The 25,391-nt window shown below is 41.6% G+C and overlaps 1 protein-coding gene across 17 annotated transcripts in view; it reads right to left on the minus strand.

Moving 5' to 3' along the window:
• The window catches only part of CTNND2 (catenin delta 2), a 717,568-nt gene that overhangs the window by 294,535 nt on the left and 397,642 nt on the right, over nt 1–25,391 (minus strand). For 16 of the 17 annotated variants that reach the window (XR_013544226.1, XR_012086701.2, XM_072998494.2 and 13 more), the window contains one exon: nt 9,732–10,380. The exons of the other annotated variant lie outside the window; for it this stretch is intronic. Coding sequence is in view for 14 of the 16 variants with exons in the window: in XM_072998494.2 (XP_072854595.2) it covers nt 9,732–10,380 (649 nt within the window). In the remaining 2 variants the exon portion in view is untranslated. The remainder of the gene's footprint in view (nt 1–9,731; nt 10,381–25,391) is intronic. 17 annotated transcript variants of the gene reach the window in all.

A 25,391-nucleotide genomic window follows, 5' to 3' on the forward strand; every position in this document is an offset into this window, starting at 1 on the left:
TCCAAATTGCCTGTGACTGTCCTCTGTTTTAAGAGATGTGCCATAAATCCCAAACTGCTAATTGAGGAGAAGCTTGAGATCAACATTCATGCTGCAGCTATTTCCATCTAAGAAGCTAACCTGGCCATTATGCCATCAGCCATGTGAATTTGGGACGTTAATAACAGCACGTCCATTTGGATGTGCCCACAAGAACTTAATGCACATTACTGAAGAAGATGATTTATCATAGAAAGCTTAGGGTTTGTCATTTTGTTTTTTGTTTGTTTGTTTTGTAAGGACGATTTTTCCTAGACAAAGATGATTTTTCCATTCAATCAAGAATGCTTGTTAAAAATAAGGAGGTCAATGCATCTTGTGACGCTTACCAAAGGCCTATTACAAAATTATCAGCATTAAGAGAAGTTTAGAATCTAGCTGCAATATATGTAATGAATTATCTCTCAATCATTTACCTACTTCTGAATTGCCGGATTTTATTTAATAGTAAAGTATTTGTTTTTAAAGTGAAATATGCTATGCTTATTTTTTCCTTAAAATTATATGACTTGCTCCAGTACAACCAGAATCTTTAAAACAAACATGATTTTAAATGCAAACTACACATGACTACTGAGATTATGTAGGAAGAACAACACTAATGCTATACCACCCCTGCTTATATTGTTGCCAGAGTTTTCTGAACATGATTTTGCAGTTTCCAAGTACAGTGGTGCCTCGCACAACGAGTGCTTCACACAACGATGAATTCACACAACGATGCCCTTTTCTGTTAAATTTGCTGCCTCACACAGCGATGTTTCCTATGGGGATTTTCACACAACGATCTCCCTTTTCGCTCCTGTAAAAGTGTCTTACAATGTTTGGAAGCTGTTTTAAATGATTGCAATGGTTAGTCCACCTCCTGAAACCTATGCAAACTGATTTTGGTGTTGTTCTGACACTTCGTTAATTTATGATGATTTTTTGTTTTTTCCATTGGAAACCATTAGACAGACCATCCAATGGTTTCCAATGGAGAAAATTCAAAAAATCATCATAAATTAACGAAGTGTCAGAACAACACCAAAATCAGTTTGCATAGGTTTCAGGAGGTGGACTAACCATTGCAATCATTTAAAACAGCTTCCAAACATTGTAAGACACTTTTACAGGAGCGAAAAAGGACTTCGCAAAGGCATTGAAATGTATTGAATCGGCTTCAATACATTCCAATATAGGAAACATTGTTTCACTCAGCGATGTTTCCTATGGGGATTTTCACTGAATGATGGCAATCCGTTCCAATTGGAACGGATTAACCGGTTTTCAATGCATTCCTATGGGAAATGGTGTTTCACAGAACGATGTTTCACACAACGTTGATTTTTTTGGAACCAATTAACATCGTTGTGTGAGGCACCACTGTAGTTGCGATATCGTTGCCATATTGTTTCAGATCAGATATGAAGCTATGGTAATCCATCTGAAATGTACAGAGACAGATGGGATTTGGGCTACCTGAATAACAAGGAGAAAAATGGTGTCTATAGTACTGAATTAACAGAGTGGATGGAATGGTTTTTGTCTCTAGAATCCTTAGGAAATAGAGAACAGCAGAACAGTGTCACCCAGTCAGCTGAAGTACCTAGCAGCACTGATGTTTTCTAAAAGAGACATTTTTTAAAGTATATTTAAAAATATATTTGATCCAAAGGGCAATAAGCACAAGTATTGCCACCACTGTTTTGCACACCCTTGTTGAACTCCTGAAGTAGAAAACTGGTGGGAGAACTTTTTGGGGATTTTGCTTCATTGTTCCTGTGCAGCTCTTTACTATGAGAAGGGTAGCATATGTCACTTGCTGCAAGGAGGAGGACACCTATGGAATGAATCTCAGGAGTCAGATTCTTTAAAAATGCAAGTCCTGCTTCTAACATTCCGCCGCTGAACTATTTATTTCTTTAATATCTGAGCCCCCCCATCTCTGCTTTTGTGTGCCACCTACAAATCTGATTACACTCTGCTCCTTTGCTAAAAGCAGAACTTTAATCAGAATAAAGTCACCATCTATTCCCCCCTCCCAATCTTCAATGATAACCTTAGAATTGCAGAGCTGGAGGAGACCCTATAGATCATTGAGTCCAGCTCCTGTCCAGGAGGCACAGTGGGGAACTGAACTCCCAACCTCTAGGTCTGCAGCTACACTGTATACCTAAACCACTGAGCTATCCAGCAGTTCAACACCCCATAAACAAAGAACAAGCCTTCTGAACCATGGATACGAAGCATACAGCAGACAACTGACACCGCAAAATTGGGAGCATAAATTATACAAGATCTACAAACTTGGGGATGTGAGACCAAAAAAAAAAAAAAAAAAGGGAACATCAAACAAAGGGTGAAAAAGTAATTTGGTTCACACTTATTAGATAACACTTAACCACTGGTTTTACTATTTTTAACTCAGCCTACCACAATCTCCACTTAAAACATAATTGAACAATAGTAGATAAATTCCTTAAAAGCTAGTTCTGGCTATATTGCATTAAGTACTTACAACAATAAATGTGACCAAACTAATTTCTGTTGTTATTTTTCAAGGCTTCCTTTCTTCATATTTAGAGAAACGTATGTTTTGGAACTTACTGCTGGTAAGTTTCTGTGATCAGCACCAATTATTATTATTACAAACAGAATCAGGACATGCGGGGACAAATTCCTAATATTAGTTTCGAAAAATACAGTTTGAAATGACCATGCTGAACTAAAAACAAGGAAGGTTTCACAGAGAGTTCAAAGGGTAGAAGGAATTACTTGATGAAAAGCTGTTGTGAGAGCCAGTGAGGTGCAACACCAGGTACACTTCAGCTTCCATTCTGTAGAGCTATGAAAATCATTGAATTGTCTTGTGCCCCATTTTGTTTGAACCTTCTTTACCTTTTAAGGTTGCTAAGCACATAATCAAGGGGCCTCATGCATGTGATGTGATACTCAGTTCCTTGAAGAATCCCCCTATAAAGATCCCCCAAGATTGACTGTAATGGTCTTGGCTTAATAAAGCCATGTTTTGTTTAGCTACAACAGGTTCACACACCCTCTGCCTTCCTCTCTTCACATGCCACCCTTGTTACCAATCACACTGGTAACAAGGAACTACACAATAATATTAGCTTATCTCTGGGGATCTAAAATTTAGACTGAATGGGAAATGGCTGTTTAACAGAATCCTGGAGAAGAGCAGAACTAAAGCTGACACTGATTGGGAGGTAGTGAGGAGTATACGAACTTGATACTCATTCCACTTTTACTCAGGCACGTTTTGATATGTTACCACTAGTCAGTTTATTAGGTCGCTATACACAAATTCTGTATCATGAGAGAGTTTGCTTTTGTGATCAAAAATCAGTGGAGAATTTGGCATGTAGTGCTCTATCGTCCACTATTAGACACCTATTGTGAAAGACTCCTTAACCCTACAGTAATTTTACAAAAACACTCTAGTAATTCTGAAGAAGAAAAACTCAAGATTCTACTTTCTGACAGAGACAAATTTGTCACTTTATGAATGGCACACTTTATCTCTACCTTGATAAAAATGAAATCTGTATCCCCTGCCTCTACCAATTAAGTCAATACTTAAGTTAACTATAAATTTGGGTTAATTGCTTCCATTTATTTTAGATATTACATGTATGTATTTTAATGGGTCGGAGACCGCAAAACAAACATTGACTGATTGTATATAATATTAATATTAAAAACAACGTACGGGTAATCTATCTTATTATTTTATACTTTTAACTGTCTTAAGATGTTTTAATTGCTTCCACTTACTTTAAATATTACAGGTATGTATTTTAATGGGTCAGAGACCACAAAAGAAAGATTGATAGATAGTAGTAAAACATACAAAAGCCTGAATATTCCACACGTCTCTTTGTGGAAGAGTACGTGGTTATTTAAGCCAGACAGTCTTGTGCAAGAGTGCCTGGCTTAAATGACAACATGAAGGAGTAAGTGGCAAGTACTCTCATTAATGTAAAAAAAAAATCCTCAGAAGTGGAAGTAAATCCCAAACATTGTCACCTACATCAGGGAACAAGCAATGAAGATCTCATCCTTGAAAATATAAATAGCAACACTAGACTTTCTCAAGGTGAGCTGTGGAAAAAAAAAACTTGTTTTTACTTGTTAGAGGCAGTTTAACACTTCATCCAGTGCTTCCCTTAAAGAAGCCCCTGCTGGGCCCTTTAAAGTCTGGGTACTATGATTCCAAAGAGTTTAATAGAAGAGATCTGGCAGTGTTTTATATCTAACAAAGAGATCCTTTGATTCAAGAGTTCATTAGTCAGTGGAGTTAAATAAATGCTAAGAAACAAAAAACAAAGACTTGTTCAGTTCTTTCTTTCAAGATGTCATAATCTATCATGAACAGACAAGACCTGAATTTTTAACATGTATCTATAAAGCTGAAAACCACCTTTGATGAAAACAAAGAAACCAAACAAACCAACAAGCCTATTTATTTTCTCCCTTCTGAGAAAATAACATCCTTGTTGTAGCTGTCACCTTCTGTACTTGCTTTCCATCCTAACTATTAGATGAGGATGGTAATGCTCTTCATTACTTTTGAAATGCATGACTTCATATAGTACATAATACTTCTTGCTCCTTAAAAAAGAAGAAGAAACAAACCCATATCAGAGCTTCAAAAACTACTTTTTTGGTCCGCAGATCCTAAATCTGCAGCAAGCACAATCACCATCAATGGTGGCTGTGGGTTTCTGAGAGTTATAAGTTTTAAAAAGCAATGTTTCCATGTAATGTTATCTTTTGACAGAGGATAAGGTGAGGTAAGGTTAGTGAAAAAGCTTGACTTGATGTGCTACAACAATTGAGATTAATGATCAAAACATGCATAGTGCTACAAACAAGCAATATTCAAACATAACATACGTACCTTTTGAACTGCAAAGCTGGAAGGGATCATTGAGCCCAGCCCCTCTCAAGGAGGCACAGTGGGGAACTGAACTTGCAACTCCTCAGCTACTGAGCTATACAGTAGTACAATCTTATTCACATTGCAGTAACCTGCAACTAAGGTAAAAGGGCTGTTCCACATCTTACCCAATAAAGAACCCATGTATCAACACCTAAAATGCTAATACTACCTCTCTAACACCAGCATAAATATGTTTGCAAAAAAAGAGAAAATGTTTGTCATATTCACACTTTATCTAAAAATATAGTGCGTGATCAGGGTCTAGTCACCAACTTCAGAAGACTCATAATTAGAATTACATATTAAGGATACAGTGTGGAGAAGGAGAGATTGCTAGTGGCAATATGACAGAAACCTTGTGAGTTCCACCTAGCAAGGATAGAAATAAGGTGACTGGCTGAAAGAAGGCAGGAGGAGAGCCAATCAAGAAGAACCTGCAGGAGGTAGAAATGAAAAAGGCTGAAGAGAAGGAGGAGTCAAATTGTATCTTGAGTAGGGAGGTCTTGTTTTAAGAGTGGGCTTTAACTTGAGTGTTATTTTCTATGTTGGGGAAGCAGGATGAAGGTTTGAGAGCTAGCATGTAACTAAGTGTAAACTTCAGTTGAATTCTGTTTCGTTTCACCAGTTGTTATGTTATAATAAACATTTTTTAAATGTTTCAATCTTAAAACCACCTGGGCTCATATGTTTTGGGCTGAAGGCAAACCTTAAAAGTAAGAGCATTTTAAATGTGATTAGCCTGGGTGAGGTCAGTCACAGCCAGTCTCTGGGATGGTTTCATCTCAGTGATCCCTGCAGCAACTGAGCCAGCCAATAAGCCATTCATGTGAAAAAGCTAATGACGAAGAATACATTTCCAGTACAGTCGTGCCCCGCTTTATGACTGCCCCGCATTAAGACAAAACCGCATTACGACAACGTTTTTGCGACCGCAAAACGATGGTCTGAATAGGCTTTTTTTGCTTTGCGATGATCGGTTCCCTGCTGCGGGAACCGATTCTTCACAAAACGATGATTTTCCTACAGCTGATTGGCGGTTTCAAAATGGCTGCCGGGTAAATAAAATGGGTCCCTGCTGTTTTCTGGGATGGATTCCTCGCAAGACAGCCACCGAAAATGGCTGCCCTATGGAGGATTTTCTCTGGGCGGTGAGTTTTTAGCTCATTGGAACGCATTAAACGGGTTTTAATGCGTTTCAATGGGTTTTTTATTTTCACATTATGACATTTTCGTTCTACAGCGATTTAGGTGGAACGAATTAACGTCGTAATGCGAGACACCACTGTATTCTGAAAGAGATCTTTCACTTATAAAAACATTTAGCAAGTGACTAGCCACTGGAAGTAATCCTTTAATACAGGGGTTTTAAACTCAATTTACCTGGGGGCCGCTAGAGGCAGAGTCTGGGTGAGGCTGGGCCGCATCAGATTTTCCGCCAAGCAGAGCAAGACCCCGAGGAAGCCGCCCAGGAGTTCCCTTAGCCGACAGACAGGCGGGCTGGCTGGCAGGCTGTAGTTCTGGATGGAGGGTGCAAGAGGTGCTGTCTTGGGAGAGAGCCGGCGAGCGAGGCAAGGTTTTTTTTTTTACTCTTAACAGCAGAGTATGTGTGGGTGCTTTGGGGGGGCAGGCAAGGCAAGGGCCACAAACTATCATCTGGGGGGCCGCAAATGGCCTCCGGGCCGCATGTTTGAGACCCCTGCTTTAATAGATTGCTCCTGAAGTTTAAGAATAATATGTCACTTCCTCTTGGGTTGAAAACTGTATGTGTCAATATATAGCTTTTGGGGAAGTAGTTTATTCGTTTTTAATACAAATAAATAACTACATTAAATGTACTCTCCAAGAATTACTATGTGTAATTGATCTCCTGTCATATCTTGAGGATTCACAATAAATAAAACAATCATAAATTTTGCACTTCCATGTTTTTATAATTCAGAATTACAGAATATTTAGGAACGAGGACTGTAAGGCTTAGACTAGACTACTAAATCAGACAATTGGACCTCACAGCTCAGTACTGGCTACATTGCCAGTCACTCTTGGCCTGCAGAACTGCATGAAGGAACATTTGGTCTCCACCACCAGTCAGGACATCAAAGGCCAAATGGGAATCCTTCAACTCCCAATAAGGAGTTCATGACAAGGAGGACAGAAACTTGCTCATTACCTACATCAGTAAATTGCATGTAAATTAAGGGCACAAACATTTCACCCCCCACAGATACAGAACCATAGTGCCAATACTTAAACATGTATATAAATTCCTGTAATTAAAGTAGCTGCATAATGACACTCATCTAAATGGCCCAAATCCAGATGGAAACTATCCCATTTTTGTTTCAAACAAAAACTCTTATGCCCACAGTCCTTCTGTAGCTGAAAACGTTTAAATCAAACCTCCTAAATGAAACTTTTGACCTGATCTTATGAGTGATAGTGTTGGAACAGTACTTCACTGAATCAGCAGGAAATGTTTCAGTATTCTTGAACACCTATATTGTAACACAGTCAGGGATTTGGCAGAGCAACAAAGCCTCTGGCACCATTTGGCTGAGGAGTGATTGTATCAAAGACAGATTGAATAGCAAAGGGAGCTTAGGAAAGCGGATCCAGAGACAAACTATTGAAAAGAATCGCATAGCCAGTGGACTGAGAAATAGGAACCTGAGAAACCTGAAGAGATCTGGAGGGGAAGAAAACCTCAAAAGGAATAAAAAGGTAATAAGGAAGGCCAAATGAAGCAGGGTACCATCGGGGGGGGGGGGGGAAGGGAATGTTAGACATTTAAAGCAGAAGACCTGGGACAGAACAAGTGGAATAGAGGTAGAGCATTGGAAACAAGGAAAAGCCCATGTTTCAAAGAGGATGAACAAGATGGGTTGCAATTACAACCTTAAACTGGCTGATGCTGTCACACAATCAACTCACATGTTGGCCCATGATATTTATCATCAAGAAACAAACCAAGACATGAAAGATCACAGAAAGATTATTTAAATGCAAAGAAAAAGGTTTAAACATTTAGAATATGACTATGATGTTTGAACTGGGGAGAAACCTTCCAATTATGTTGAAAGGCCATTGATGAAATGTAGAGCACACGGTTTGTAAGCAGAAGTACCAGTTTCATCCTTGACGTCATCAGATAGTAGCTGGGAAAGCCTCCCAATCAAAAACGAACAAGCAAACCAACAAACCAGCCATCCCACAGAATTCTATTGCCAGTCCATGCACAGACCACAAGAAGCTACACTGACCAATGGCCTGGCTCAGTAAAAGGTAACTTTCTATATTAAAGAAATCATGAACGTTTGACATCAGCTCTATAGAAGTTAAACCGTAGCCTTTGCTGTATGGCTTAAGGCAGGCACCAGCAACTTGGTCTGTGAATTTTCAGGCAAGACACCAATCCGTGATATTCAAAATCTGCAAACTGCCAAACATACAAACTGAGAATTCACTCTCCCTCCCTCTAATCTTCAAGATAGTGCTATGGAACTAATTGGGGACACACCTAGTTCACTGGCAAATAGACTACTTATCTAGCAAAACAATTCCAGGCATATCCCACAAACTTCATTGAGCCTTAGTCCAGGATGAATGTTCACATGAATGCCATCTACCACACCCAGAACATTAAGACTATTAAGCACTGCAAACTGTCCACTAACCTGGTGAACAATACAGCCCTGTGTCATACAACAGTGTTTGAATACATTGCTGATTAATATTTCTTTTTCTTTGACTGGAAGGACTTGAATACCTGTTTGATACTAGCAGAAACCCTCTGTCATCTGAATTCTCTTAATTGTAATATCTAGGCATACAAATCAGACAAGAGAACACATGAATATGACAGTGTTGCTATAGCAATATCTCTCAAATAAAAGAACAAAAATTCCCCATTGACAGAAACACACATTAGTTATCAAACTATTAGATCAATAATGGCTTTTTAACTGTGGTTTAAAGAAGTATTAGTCATTACCTCCTAACTGAGGGAGAAAACAGAATGTACATGAAGCACAAATACATACTTGGCATTATTAAAAGCACTGCAAAATTTGTTTAACCCATAAACTTATAGACAGCAATATATTCTTATCAGTTCATCAAAGTGGCAATATATGCCTTTAGTGGTCTTTTGCTTTTAATTTTTTTTAAATAAGCTAAATTAAAGATGGATTATTTTTAATACTGGAAAAATGACTGCATACCAATCAAATGGATGAATGAATCAATAAATGGGGATTTCAAAAAGTAGTCAGATGTTTCAATAATGAGGGAGCAGGAATTACAATCTTAACTAAATCCGATTTTTTATACATTGGAGGAGTATGGGAGAATCACCAGCAGAAGCAGCAGCATCAAGGCGTCAGAGTCAAAGGCTACAATCCCAAATATATTCATTTGACAGACGTTTGAATCAATAGCAATTGAACTGCTGAGCAAACACAGATAGGAAATTACACTATTTCTTATTCATTGTTACTTCTAAAGACTGTCTGATTGTTAAGGACAACACATTAGGCCTTCAGGGGCAAACTATATAAGCAAGCACTATCTCTCCAACGCAGATTCCCTTTAGCTGATCACCATTATGAATATCATCAGCGCAACAAGAACAAGGAGGGTCGCAAAACCAACCAACCAACCAACCAACCGTGGAAACAGCCTTGCGTACAAGCTCGGGCAGCAAAGTACAGCAGTACGGAGAAGAAAGAGGAAAAAGGGCTCAACTCACCGGCTAGGCTTCCCGGTCTTTGCAGGGTGGCGGTGGCATAGAGTTCCTGGGAATGCTTGCTGTACTGCTCCGAAGGGTGGACCAGCCTCTTGGTGGGCGAGAGCGTCGCGTAGGTGCCGATGGTGGAGCTCAGCTGATGGATGGGCGAAGAGGAGATGTTGGACTGGATGGTGGGCGGGGAGGTGACCCGGATCGGGGACGGCGAGAGCCCGGCCGAGGAGACGACGATGTTGATGGGCGAGCTGGTGCTGTAGGATTTGGCGAGGCGGCTGGGCGACTGCTTGGGGGAGGAGACCCGCTGCGTGGTGCCGTAGCCGCCGCCGCCGCCGCCGCCACCACCAGCCACGGCGGCGGCGGCGCTGCTCTCGGAGGCTGAGCCCGCCCGCTGGAGCTTGGTCGGCGAGCCCACCTGCTGCATGGACAAGGGCGAGCTCACTCTCTGTGCCGGCAGCGTGGAGCTCGAGTAGTAGAGAGCCGGCGAGTGCTGCTGCTGCTGCTGCTGCGAGGACGACGACGACGAAGAGTCCGGCAAATGGAAAGCGCTCCCATGGCTGGGCGCGAAGGACTCCCTGGGCAGCGGCTGCGACGGAGGCGGCGGCGGCGGCGGCTGGTCCGAGGAGGCGAGGTGGGCTGTCCGGCCAGTGGTGCCCTGAGGAGGAGGAAGAGGAGGAGGAGCAGCAGCAGCAGCGGGAGGGGGGAAGGGGAGGGGCGGGGAAAGAAAAACGAGCGAACAGACAAACAGGCAGAACAAGAGGCGGTCAAAGAAGAAAGCAGCAAACGGGGGGGGCAACCCACGCGGAACCCCCTCCTCCCCCTCCCCCGCCGGAGAATCGGGGAGGGAATTCAAGCGCCTCACGCCGCCCGCTCTCCTGACCTCCTCCTGAGGTTGGACCCCAACGGCGCCAGGATTAAGCGCCTCACATTCGCTAAACTGCTAAAACCTTTGTGTGCTCTCCGAGGAGGAGGAGGAGGAACTCAGAACCCGGGGCGCTTCTGACGAGGCAAAGCGTTCACACGACTCTGGCAAGGAGCCGGGTCATGAACTTCCCCCCCTCCCTTCGGCCCCATAGGTGGCCAATGCAGCCCCGGGAGCGCGGCCAAGGGGTCCGGTGGGACCTCTTTCCCGGCAAAAGATCGCACCCCTCGCCCGAGCGCAGCCGCGACAGGGATGTGGCGCCAGGCGTTCCCGCCGCTCGCCGGTTAGGGGTCTTTTTGCTCAGCTGAAGACACCACGCTTTCCAGAAGCGGGGGCCGGGGCCGGCGGGGGGAGCAACAGGCGGAAACGAGGGTTTACACCACACTCAGATTGGAAGCGACTCATCTTGATCTCAGAGCCAGTTCTCCCGCGGGTCTACCATAGATTCCACACTATATAATTTTCACAGCAATTTCCACTCCGTGGGGGAAACCTGGAAACTGTAGTTCTCCAGAGCCCCTAGAGATCTTTTAAGAGTGAATACGCGGCTCGTCCCACGGTGTGCCGTTTCTAGCCTATTTTGGAAGTAGTCCTGACTCTGAAACTGGCATAAAAACATCACCCCAAGCGACACAGCTTCTGGGGTTGTGAGAAAGATGTTCACTTATTGAAATACCTTTAGCCCACTCTTCAGTGCCACTCAGGGTGGGCTACAAAAATTCAAAAAAATCCAATTGCATCAAGCAATATAAAGCAAGTAAAAAAACAAAATAGAAAGCAAATGAGAACATGCGTTAATTTCAATATACTGTATGGCCAGTACTGATCTGAAAAATGCAAACACTGACTGAAACATCGTTTTCTGCTGCTCCATACCTCTTCTGTGCAACGTGCCCCAAGGGTGCAACAAAAACAGCTACTGCATTAGGTTGATCACTCTTGCTAACATTCTAACTTAGGGCTCAGTCTGTGGATTTTAATGCAAAGAAGTCAGTAAAAGTGGTAATAACTACCTTTGCCACTAAAGTCATAAAGGAGACACAGCTGATACTGTCTGTATAACCTTATTGCTGGAAATAGTAGGCTGTATCACTTGTTCATCTAAAATAGGAGAGAATCCACTTGCTTCAGGTTCTCTTCAAAACAGCTGAGAAACTGAACTTGGCCAAGTCAAATTTATTTGTGAGCAGGCAGTGTATGACCAAAATTTGGAGACAAGATACCATCCCAAGTCCAAAATCCACCTCCTTTAGTGCTATAGCCACTGATGGCCCTATTAATATTCTCTCTCTGAAGGACATGAAAGGAGCCTCCCCAAGAGTGGACAAGCAGTATAAGAACATAAAAAGAGCCCTGCTGGATCAGGCCAAGGGCCCATCTAGTCCAGCTCCCTGTATCTCACAGTGGCCCCACCAGATGCCTCTGGGAGCACACGAGACAACTAGATACCTGTCTCTTGAGACCCTCTCCCCTGCATCTGGCATTCAGGTGTCCCCCTGGACAATGCCATGCAGCTGACAAATCCTTCATAGACTGCAGATATTTAAAAAATTATAGGAATGTCCATACTTGGCATAGCCTCATGGTGTGTCTACCACTCCTCATGACTTAGAACTGCTCACTACTATCATGTACCTTGAACAATATATTTATTTATTTATTTTTATTTATTTATTTATTTTATTTATATCCCGCCTATCTGGCCTTGCGACCACTCTAGGCAAGCAAGTGCATATGAAATGTATAAAACTGTAGGGATTTTTTTTCTCGCAGAAATAAATTATATAGTGAAAAATTACTCTCTGAAAGATGCATCAACAAATCCTCCCCCAAAATTTATTTTCCTGGTCATCTAGTTCTAAATGCCGTTTTGAAAATATGTACATACCACTTCCTTTACATACTATTTCTCTCTCCCCTCCCATACTTATTTCTACACCTTACACAAAAATCATTTGCAGCTGTCATTTCCACAGTGAAATGCAGCTGCTGCTTTTTTATTGACAAGACTACAAGGACATGACAACAGAGATAGAGCTGTGGAAAGCGGGGACCCATATTCTGTATCCACTCCAGGCAGAAATTTGCATATGAAGGAAAACAATATGTTGTCAGGCACATCTGTGCAGGAGGTGTTAGATCTTCCTACCACGGATTATATACAATTTCCCCCCTAGATCTTGTAATTTAAAAACAAAAAGAGAGAGAAAGTAAAAGAAAAGTAAGGAAAAGAGTGAGAAATAGACTCGCAGAGAAAATCCTCAGCAGATGCTCCCTATTAAAAATTTCAATTATGTGGCTGAGTCCCTTCTGGAGCAGTGAAGAATAGAATGTACCTCTTATCTCCCAGCATTGACTGCATTCCAATTTTTATCAGGATCTTAGGCTCAAGAGATCATCTGTGGCTGTTAATCTGGTAACATTAAAATCCTCTAATAACAGCACACTGGAATGAGAGATAGCTGAACACTCTATGGAAAGGCGCACACTAATTTCAGATATGTCTCACTGCCTCTCCTTGCCACTTACTTTCTCGATCATGCAAATGATTTATTACATTTTTATGCTAAAGAATGCCCCAAATGCTGTATATTAACAGTGTAGTATGAGTTCAAACTATTTTTTTCCTCAGTCATCAAGTGTGGATGGTATATGAGCATAAGACACAATACACAGTAGTCCCACCCCCGGCCATCTGACTAGTTGCAGGAAATGGGTTTTAAGAAGAAAAGTGTATTGGCTCAACATATTTCTAGCAATAATAACCTATTATCATCCTGTATCTGCTTCCCAAAAGAAGTCACTGGAAGGAAGGAAATTATGTTAAACTAATGGGATTTATTTCAGAATAAATAAATAGGAATGGGGCGTCTTTTAAATATATATGTATTGTGTAAATGCTCAAGATTTAGTTGTTTTGTCTGGGCAGTTCAAGTATATTATTTTGTTTCTGTGTTTTTGATTACTTAAATGAGAATCTAGTTAAACTGTGCATAGTTATTGTGCAGATAGTTTTCCCCCCTTTGGCAGGGTTTCTGTCATGCAGCTGGTTTCACACTAGTTGCAACACTCAGCACAAACAATGGTTTGAAAATCCCTATTCTTGCTGCTGCCTTCAGGAAACAGCCATGCATTCTCTGCAGAAGACGGCCAAGTGGAGAGGGTGACAACAGGTATCCCTGGAAGCATACATAGAAGGAAGACAATGGTTCATTTTAAAGCAAGCTTGGCTGCTATGTGGAACGTTGTTTTTCTTTCACGCATGGTTCTTTTAGGTGTAATAAAGAGGTAGGTTCTGTTCAGACTGGTACAGGCTACCCAGGAACCTCTGGTGTACACCCAGATACAGAATGTCTCATGGTTTTCACAAGAGTCATCAGCATGAGTCACCTCAAACAATCTTACGATAACTCATCCTCAAAACAAGTTGACTGAATTATTCTTCCCAATTCATTGGTGGGGTCTCTTATTTGTAATAAAATGTATCAGGAGGCATACTTATAGACAACTGTGTATAAAATGAGCAAAAAGAAAGTAGACAGAAAGATAATCAGCATTTTTCCTTTATAGAAAACATTATGGCTGTGTAATTGTAATTATCATATTGGCAAGAAGTATTTTCTGCTCTCTCCCCCTACTCCCCAAACAAATAAGCTGTCTTAGAGATGGGTTTCTCTCTGCAGCTTGTTGTTAATTATACCCACCCTCAGCCATAATGTGTCCATATTAAAACTCCACTAAAATGCATTAGAGCTATATTAATGTATTAAATTTGGCTATCATGTGAAAACAAAATGGAACGTATATTTGAAACAACAAAGGAAATGTACGGGGAAAGTAAAAGCTCAGTAAGCTTGGTGCAGCACTGGCAGCCATTCAAGTAATGGGGCCCAAATGTTTAAATCATTGTTGACCTCCTCACTCTGTGAGTGAATTACTTCCTCATTCTGTTCCACATGACACTGATCTGCACAATAAACAAAGTATGAAGACAAAGAAGTAAAGACATCCCACCTACTTGTCCATCAGACATAAAAGTCTAAGGTGGTAGTGGGGGAGGGGGACCCTTTCGCCCACCAGATGTTGATGAACTACTATGTGTGTCATACCTCACCACTGGCCCGTCTCAGTGGTGTGGTTGGAGATTAGAAGTGTATAGCCTTTGGAGACAGAACTTTCCCAGCCCTGCTGTCATTCTTCCTACATATTTCAGTCTTGTCTAAAATAAGATGTCTTTATTTTGCCCAGCCTGAACAATGGTTGCCCTTCACTCTGTCTCTGCTCACTTTGCTCACGAATCACCAGAGAACAACAGCAGGAGAAGGGTCCTGCCCTCATGTCCAATTTTTGGACCTCTCCTAGGAGGAGAAACGGTATGACAGACAGGAGAGACCTTTGGTTGATTCAGCAGAGCTCTTACATTCTCAGCCTTCTTGTTGAAAGGCCCTATATCTTAAAATACTGACAAATTGCCAGCATCTTCATGCTCTGCTTGTGAACATAAACATCTGACTGCTTTTGGAAGAAAACTGCTGGTCTGGATGAAGCATTTTCTAAGCTTGGAGGTGAATGTTTTTTAAAATTTTTTACAGCTGTATATGGCTGAGAGATGGATATAAGAAAGAGAAAATATTTACACATAAGTTAAAATTGCATCTTTAGAAATGCAACAGCTGAAAACAGCTTGGTATAACCAAAACGTTAAAATGCCTTAACTGGAGATTTCAGCCTTCTGCTATGCTTGTAATGAAATCTCTAGGCAATACAGTGGGAGCCTTGATGTAGATAACTGGATCAGTCTACCAGTTATAAAACGTGTCAGTCATTTAATTCCTTAGGAGCAAACTAAATGTGCGATTTGAGATGTCATGTTGTGGACACACAATTACTACTGTTACCAGCCTTTCTACAATAAACTGCATTATGCCCTATGAATTAATATAGTTCTGCACAGTGTCTGTTAACAGTGTGAAGTAGATAAGCTGAAGGTATGTTTAACACATAGAGAGGTGTTGCACTGCACATATATTGCACTTTTCCATGCCATTATATAGAATATAATTATGCTTGAAGGAAAATTGCAAAGCCAGTCTGTAAATGGAGTTATATGTGTATGTTATGAGAAATGGCTAGTCCTGTTCCTATTTTAGTTGAAAGCAACATTCCCATGATGTGTAACAGAGATAGAAATGGGCATTGAAATTCCTAATCAAAAACAGTATTTTTGAAGTCTTCCCTGCTGTGCTAGTTCACAAGAGAGGGTTGCATTCTGCCAAGCAAGGTTTATTGTAATCATAAGACAGAGTTTTCAAAGATACAAGCAATTTATACCTCCTAGATATTTGGCAACTCATGTGATTAAAGGAAAATTAAATCCCACTCCATCTACATTGCTAGCTTGTACAATAATATTATTCTATTATGTGAAAGCCACGGTGTGTGGTTGGTAGAATAATGGACTAGAACCTGAAAGACATGCGTTCAAATCCCTACTTGGCTGCGTAAACTTACTGGGAGATGTCAATGGTAAACCAGTCTTTCAATATCTTAATGTGTCTAAAAATGCTAGAAGCACCATAAGGCAAAAGCCAGCACATAGCAACAACACAATAGTTTTAAAGCTGATACCTTGGTTACAATACAAGTATGTATCTATCAAGGAATCTGAGGTCACCTTTTTAGTGTTTGCTCAGAGGCGCAGGATCTATAAGTGGTTAATTGATGAGCATGAGATAGAACAAATTAAGGCTTACAAATATTTGGGTGTCGTCTTTCAATATAATGGAAACCAAAAGGCACATGTTAACAATGTGGTACAATCAGCACAAAAAGCAGCACAAAAAGGGAGGTCAGTACGTTCCAGCTGCACTAAGATTGTTTCAGGCCAAATCACTTAGTCAGCTCTTGTATGAGGCACAATTGGGCTCCTATTCTTCATTTATCCAGTTAGAAGCAGTTCACTCTAAACTCATGAGGGCTATCTTACAAATTCTAAGAGGGGTATCCAGTGCAGCTCTTAGGCTTGAATTGGGCTACCTGAAGGTTGAAGCCAGAGCTTGGCTTCTATTTTTAATTTTTGGCTAAAACTAACCTTTCAACCAATTGAATAGACTTCACCGGTATTACAGGATAACCATCCGTCACCTTGGAAGAGAGCAGTATACAATAAAATCAGCAGATACAGCTATTCAGTATAATGTATCCAACACATGGGATACATTAAGGCCAAGAGTAACCTTAGGCAGCGTATTATTGAGACAGAAAGGTAGCAGGACCTTGGTATCATCATAAATAGGCTCATACTTGACAACACACTGCTTCCACCCAAACCGGCTAAATATCTTTACTTACCCTTAACTTACCCCAAACAACGCAAAGCCCTTACTCTAGCCAGTTTCAATGCAGTTCCGTCAGCAGTCCAGCAAGGGAAGTATAACAACACCCCTTACACTCAGCATATATGCCCCTGTAACTCTGGTGAGATCAAAGCCATCTCCCATGTGTTATGTCATTGTGCTTTTTATTCTGGCATTTGAGGAGTCCTCGCTAACCTTTACATAAGGGCATTTCCTGGATGATCAGAGGCACATTACACACTGTTCTTGCTGACAGGGCGATACCCTAGCAGATATACTGGGCTAAACCAAAATTCAGAAATTTTGACAAAAGTAGCTAAATTCTGTGCTGCTGCAATCAAAATCTATGAAGGAAAGGTGCCACCCAAAGTGCAGCTATAGTATCTGTAAATTGGTGTATATACAGTGGTGCCTAGACTTACAACAATAATCCATCCTAGAAGATGGACGTAACTCAAAATGGTCATAAATCAAAGCACCGTTTCCCATAGGAATGCATGGGAACGGGATTAATCCATTCCAGCATTTAAAAAAATGCGGAATGCGATGGGGCTGCAAAAAAAAAAAAAACCCACCAAAAAACAAAACAACAACACAGCACAGAAACATAGCCCCCTGTAAAGGACAGGAGGACCGGAGTGCGCCGTCTCCTCCAGAAAGAAAGGATGTTAATGGGGAAGGAGAGGAGAGGGAAGTGTCAAAAGGGGGAAATGACCAGGAAAGAGTTAAAATAGAAGTGTGTTTGTCATAAGAGGGGAAAGGGAAAGAGGAGGAGCAATGGATAGATGTTTGGGAAGAGGATATAAAAGCAGGGACAGGAGCATGGGCTTTTTGAATTGAGACTAGAAAGAGGGAGAAGGAGGAGAAAAAGTTGGCAGAGGTTGATAATTTACTGAAGGACTTCCCCAGCTTAAAGGTTGGTGGTTTGTTACCCGATCCAGTGTTGGATAAAAAAGGAATTACTGTGAAACAAACAACAGAATGGACAGTAGTAGTGTATCCAAGGGGAAGCGGTCCCTGAAAGAAGGTGATGCGGCCAGATTCCACCTTCAACACGCCACCCACGGAGGGGGACTGGGTCCACCATCCATGCTGCGGCACTATTATGTGCGGTAAGGGGCGCAACTCTGAGGAAGCCTACAGACAAGGAGAGATTTGGACTGGCACCCCAGTTTTGAAGAGGGACTATGTTTGTGACCAATACGGTAGAATGGATAGACAGTTGAATAATTATGATTTGTTCATGCCCACAGAAGTTGTTATAGATACACTGTTGTTAAACTTGAATAAAATTTGTTATGGTTCAGACAATTTGACCCTCCCTGTTTCTGCGCCAAATTCGGGGCCACCTAAAACTCCTAGCGAACTTTTTGACACCAATAAAGCAAATGGATTTCAGATTCTACAGGAGGCAAAGGTGACAAAGGTATTAATTGTGCAGTGTCTCCCACTCTGCAGACAAATGGCTGTCCCCCAATCTGCCAGTGGGCTTTGGGCAAGGAAGTACTTCTTTGTGGGATTAAAGCAGAAGAATGTGAAGCAGAAGAATGTGATCAATGTGATGCTCTTCATGTTAGCAAAATAGGGTAATAAATCTAGATATCCTGTTAGGTTAAAGAGTCAGTTATAGCCAAACTGGTAGCAGTACTTTGGAGCTGGGGGAGCTGGGATCCTTACTGAGGGTCACAAAGACCACAGAGTTGCATTTGCAGGCTTTTAGTAATCCAGAAAAGCTACTGTCCAACTTCAAACTGTCTTTCAAAATGAATGGTCTTATTCCTCACTGCCAAAGAGAGAATGGGACGAGAGGAGTAAGAATTTAAACGATGACCTTTTTAAAAAGGAAAATAAATATCACAAATGAACAAATTAATTGGATGTAAATAAATCACATTTTAAAAGTGCCTACTTAAGAATATACCCCCCTTTTATAATTTGATTACATAATTTACTGTCCTGTATGTGATGAAAGACTCAAACTCACACAAAAGTACAAAAGTACATAGGATGATGGACGTAACTTGAAATGGTCGTAAGTCGAAGGACCATTTCCCATAGGAATGCATGGGAAAATGATTAATCCGTTCCAGCCAAAAATAAATAAATAACCCCACCAAAATAAAATAAAAATAAAACACTGCAAGCTCCATAGGAATGTGCCGGTGTGTCATGAGTGCAGCTGAAGATCTGGAACCCTAAGGGTTAACTGTAGCTGAGGAGAATGCTGAGCAATCAGAAATACAAACACCTGAATCGCCTCCAGAATCTCCTCCCCCAGTAGACAGGCTGAGGGCCAGGCTTCGGGGAAGACTTATGACAAAAAGGTCAGAGGATTGCTTGAAGGCTGCCCGCAGAAACATCCAATCAACTAGCCCTGAGTTCTGACAGGATGAAAAGGCTTCCAGCAGTTCAAGGGCTGTTTTTACTATATAAACAGCTCTGAGATGGCTGAAAATCCATGGAAGCAACAAGTCAAACCTCTGGCTCACATCCATGCTCCTGATTACCTTGAACCTTATTCTTTGGACCCTTGCCTTTGGACTCTGACCGTGGACTACGTTGTGCATTTTGGGTTTGGTATTTGGATATTGGCTCTGCATTCCCTGAATTCCTGACATAGGACTGGTTTATCGGACTCTGCTATTGTAACCCCTGGGAACGTGACATGGTGCTGGAGTGGGAGGCACTGCCAAAGGAAAGCTGCACGGCCGGGTGAGCACCACTGCTGCCCAATGGGCTGCTCTGGAATACCTGATGCTGCTCTCCTCCACCCCCATCAGACCCATCGAGGTCAGTACTGTGAGCCCTCAGAAGCCCCCACTGCCCATGCCCCGGGGAGCACTCGGGTGCCCCGGCATTTCCCTGGGCCAGCCTGCCCTCTCGGCTGCTTCGCTGGATGGCTCTGTCCCAAGCTTCACCTGCCTTCTGTGGCGTGCTTGGGAGAGCTGGCCCCGCCTGGAGCCCTTGCCTCCCCGTGTGGAGGAATCAGGTCCAGTCACCTTGTTGCCCCGAGTTACGGTGGCAGCCCGGCACCAGGAGGCTAAGCCTGTCTGGGGCGCTCCAGCCACTGGCCCCGGCCTCGCCCTCCAGGCAACTGTCCAAAATGCCCCCAGCCTGCAGGGGTCTGGACTGGCTAGGGGACTCCTGCTCTGACCGTTGGGGTGAAAGAGCTACTGTACAAAGAAACAGCCTCTTTGCCACCAATGGTTAGCAATCTGAATTTCCTGCCCCTTTCCCCTGCCTTTTTTTGAATGTAAGTGGAAGCTCCGACCACAAGTTGAAGCAAAATTTTGTGGCTGGAGCTGGTCGTAAGTCAAAATGGTCGTAAGTAGGGACCTATGTAAGTTGAGGCACCACTGTATTGCTTAATATCCCATTGCATATTTCAGTCTGTGCAGTGGGAATGATGTCATAGTCCGTGACAGATTGCCACTGTAATTAAAGAGTTCCTTTTTTGTTTGGGGTGTATGCAACTCACATGCTATAAGATGAAGTCATGTGTACTTCAACACTGAAAAAGGAACTCTTTAATTGATATCAGTCTGCTGCTAGTTTTGACATCATTCCCACTGAACAGGCACTGGCCAATGTACTCTGACATTACTTGACTGACAAAACTGTTTTGGAACAAGTTAATTGTGAACTGTAAAATTTATATTCCCCTTTTAAAACTTAAAAGGGACGTGGTGGTTAAACCGCAGAAACCTCTGTGCTGCAAGGTCAGAAGACCAGCAGTCGTAAGATCTAAGAATCGTAAGAGTGAGCTCCTGTCGCTTGTCCCATCTCCTGCCAACCTAGCAGTTTGAAAGCATGTAAAAATGCGAGTAGATAAATACGGTGGGAAGGTAACAGCATTCCGTGTCTAGTTGCACTGGCCATGTGACCACAGAAACTGTGCGGACAAATGCTGGCTCTATGGCTTGGAAACAGGGATGAGCACTGTCCCTAGAGTCAGACACGACTGGACTAAATGTCAAGGGGAACCTTTACCTTTACTTTTTTTAAAAACTTACTTGTCATTGTCATTTACTTTTTAGAACTCTCAGACATAATTTACAAAAGACTGTACAACCTGCAGCCCATGGCTCTTCCCTATGTGGGCCTCAAAGTTGAAGGCATCCCATCTGGAGTGTTTGCAACTCACATGCAAAAGTGGTTCTGCTAACCACTTTTCTCGCACTCCACCTGACTAATTAAGCTGTGGGAGACAAAACGCTCTTTCTTGGCTTTAAAAGTGCTCTTTGCTTGATGCTAATAGCAAACAGAAGACAGTAATCCTGCCGCTTTCACTGTAGGGTGATACATGTTTTTGCTTGCATATACCCTCCCAGTGACCACTAGATCTCAGCAAGCAGGGGATGTTTAAACCTTCCCAACCCTCTGTGCTGTGATCTGTGCATGTGAGTGTGTGACGTTATTTACTGCAATATAATTTAAGTATGTGACTACATAAGCTGATATGAAACAGATTTAAAGACCTTGACATGCTATTTCCCCACATTTTTCTTCTAATGCCAGATATTAATTCTTTTCCATGTACACTTTATACTAGACCTACAAATAATATACACACTTTCAGAATGAACAAACTTGTGTGCCTGCTCTGAAGTAAGTCCCATTACGTTCAATCAGGTTTATTAGCAGGGAAGCATATATAGAATTCGCGTGCAAGAAAGTGAAGATAGGAAGAAGAATTTAGGGAAGAAAGTTATGAGTTCAGTGAAAAGAAGTAGTATAATTATGAGCTAGTAGCAATGGCATGTACTAAAAGATGGATCCTTACCAACACAACTACTGGATGTATAATGAACAATAGGTAAATAGAAGGAATAGGAATAGGTAAATGGAGTTACTTCCTTTGTTCTGCATTGGAGCCAGTATCCAGGAATGGAGTTCAGGCTTCCAAGTTCGCCAAGAGAGAAGGAGGAACAAATAGTTGGCAACTGTCCAACTAGACAGAAGCAATTATACAAGAGATGTAAATCATGACTTTTTAAATGAGTTGCAAAATAAGTTTTAATAGGCCAGTTCTTAAGATTAGTTTAAGTTATGAAATAAGTTTTAATCCTCTTTGCAATGTTGGCTTTAATACAATATTTAGTTCCCCAGCAAGATTGCTATGGTGTGATAGGTGGGCTTAAAATGGGCATCATTCTTTAAAACAGTGGGTGGGGGCCTTAAGCAAGTTAGCTAAAATATGTTCAAATATGGAAAGTTGTTTCTGATTCTTTTTCTTCATGCAATGCTCCATCCTCTAGGCTTTTCTAGAGGGTCTGGAAATACTCACTTTAAAAACAACGACAAAAACAACAAACTGCACATACACCTGCCAAACAGTTACGAGATTCTTCACTCCTGCCTGACAGCAAAAAGCCACAGCCTATTTTCATCAGCATTAGCAGAAGCTGTTGTGTTTTACACAAAATATTGCATTTTTCATTTAAAACCTTGTGTTCCATACCAAATGTTTTGCGCTCACAATACAATATGTTTTTGTGCAAAAGATAATATTTTGTGCTGAAAAAAAAACCCCACATAAAACAAACAAAATCCTGTTTTTAAAAAAGTACCAAAATATGAGCAGTGTACAAAATTTCATAATCTTGCCCGAAGGGAGCAAACTTTTGAAATGTTTTATTCTCAGCTATAAGGACAAAATATACTAAGATTCTTGATCTTAAAAAACTTAAACCTAGCTCACATTGTTAAGTGGAGACCAGATGGATCCAGTGGGTGTGTGTAAGGCAGTGAAAAACTTTCTTTTTGTGAACTTCTTTAAGTTTACCTAGGATCCAAGCCAATGTAAATGCTGGTGTAAAAATATCCTCATTTGTTATTTACTGAAATTTTATACTAAGAGATGGTATTTATAATTACTATTCTTTGTGCAGCAGAAAAAGACGTGCACTATTTTTGCTGGAACACATTGCACTCCAGCCATGGTGTGGTATAGGGAATAGTAAGGTGTCCAACGTGCTTAGCAATTTGCATTAAATTTTTGCTAGCTCGCAGAGGTGGCTGCCACAATGGTTCTAGCAATGACATGCTTGCTAGAGACAGGCAACGCAGAATTGGGGGGGGGGTTCACTACCACTTTAATCATTCTATGTGTGGTGTGCAAAAAGGAACAAACCAGGCTAAAGGTCATGTCACCCACCCTGGTGCCACAGCCCAATATCAAAGGACCAGTGTGCTTTTTTTTATCATCATCAATGGAAAACTCAGCAGTGGCCAGAGGATTGGAAAAGATCAGTCTACATACCAATCCCAAAGAAGGGAAGTGCCAAAGAATGCTCCAACTACCATACAATTGCACTCATTTCACATGCTAGCAAGGTTATGCTCAAAATCCTACAAGGCAGGCTTCAGCAGTACGTGGACCAAGAACTCCCAGAAGTACAAGCTGGATTTCGAAGGGGCAGAGGAACTAGGGACCAAATTGCTAACATGTGCTGATTATGGAAAAAGCCAGAGAGTTTCAGAAAAACATCTACTTCTGCTTCATTGACTACGCAAAAGCCTTTGACTGTGTGGACCACAGCAAACTATGGCAAGTTCTTAAAGAAATGGGAGTGCCTGACCACCTTATCTGTCTCCTGAGAAACCTATACGTGGGACAGGAAGCAAGAGTTAGAACTGGATATGGAACAACTGATTGGTTCAAAATTGGGAAAGGAGTACGACAAGGCTGTATATTGTCCCCCTGCTTATTTAATTTAAATGCAGAATACATCATGTGAAAGGCCGGACTAGAGGAAGCCCAAGCCGCAATTAAGATTGCCAGAAAAAATATCAACAACCTCCGATATGCAGATGATACCACTCTGATGGCAGAAAGTGAGGAGGAATTAAAGAACCTCTTAATGAGGGTGAAAGAGGAGAGTGCAAAAAATGGTCTGAAGCTCAACATCAAAAAAACAAAGATCATGGCCAATGGTCCCATCACCTCCTGGGAAATAGAAGGGGAAGAAATGGAGGCAGTGACAGATTTTATGTTCTTGGGCTCCATGATCACTGCAGATGGTGAAAGCAGCCACAAAATTAAAAGATGTCTGCTTCTTGGAAAGAAAGCAATAATAAACCTAGACGGCTCCTTAAAAAGCCACCCTCCCCCTGCCTTAATTCAGTTTCTCTTTTGCTTGACTGCCTGTTCATTTTCAGTTTTGAGTCAGTCTCTCTCTCTCTCTCTCTCTCTCTCTCTCTCACACACACACACACACACACACACACACACACACACACACACACACACACACACATGGACGCGCACACACACACTCCCTCCATTTTTCCCTCCATTTTCTACAATTACATACATTTAAATAAGCCTGATGAAGTCCTCAGTCTCTCGCACCTTTCTTTCTTCCCTCCTTCCCTTGCTTGCTCCTTTCCCTCCTCCTGCTTGTTTGCAGTCATTCAGAAGCCCCAGATTGGCTGATTGCCCGGGCTAATCCCCACCTGTAACCAATTAGGTTTATCTCTCTGATCTCTCTAACAGAACGGAGCATTTAGGAGTGCCCTGCTGCAACGAAGGAAGTAACAGGGCGAGGTGGTTTATAATTAAAGCTTTGCCTCCAGAGGGTGGGGGTGGGTGGGAGGGAGGGGGTAGCAGCCTGCTCATTACCCCCAGGATTTTCACTTTTATCCCATTTGGAGTAATTTACCCTGGTTCCCCAACCTATGCCTTAAACGCTTAAATGTGTGTGTAAAGGAGTCATAATGACTTTTCACAAAGCAGAAATTGTAAGAAATCAAGTATCCTGACAAGAAACAGGCTTGGTGACCTGAGAAAACTGTGCAGATGTTTGTGTCTGAATGCATCCACATGTTATGGCCAGAATCCCATTTGCAAATCTGTAGTGCATATGAAAAATTGTGAGTCTTATTGGGAAATTGCTGTTTATTAATGAGGTACTGGTTGAATTCCTGAGCAGGAATCCAATCTTATGGGTGAGTGTTTACCTAGAAACACAATCAGCACCTCATAAACGTGCATCAATTTTCCTTCAAGGCTTACACAGTTTTCTTTACAAAAGTGTAAAGTCATAATAAAATTACATCTTACATGTATTTAATAATATATCCACTTATGTATGCAGGTGGATAAAAATGCAAAGTGCGCAACTGCACATACCTGCGTTTATTCATTGTTGGCAGCAATAGTTTCATTCAATTTGCTTTTGTTATGCAAAGAACCAAATTATGCTTCTAACAACACTAAAATGTTTAGGTAGAATACTCTTTCTTGTTCATGCTGTTGTAAATGAAGTTCAAACATGCTGTGTATATCATATATTCTTGCATTGGATTAGTCTATCAATGCACACCATCTGTATCAGATGTATCCATCAGAGTATAATCTACTGTGCCAAAATATGTTCAGAATGT

The sequence above is a fragment of the Pogona vitticeps genome, chromosome 4 (genome assembly GCF_051106095.1).
Source record: "Pogona vitticeps strain Pit_001003342236 chromosome 4, PviZW2.1, whole genome shotgun sequence".
Classification (NCBI taxonomy): domain Eukaryota; kingdom Metazoa; phylum Chordata; class Lepidosauria; order Squamata; family Agamidae; genus Pogona; species Pogona vitticeps.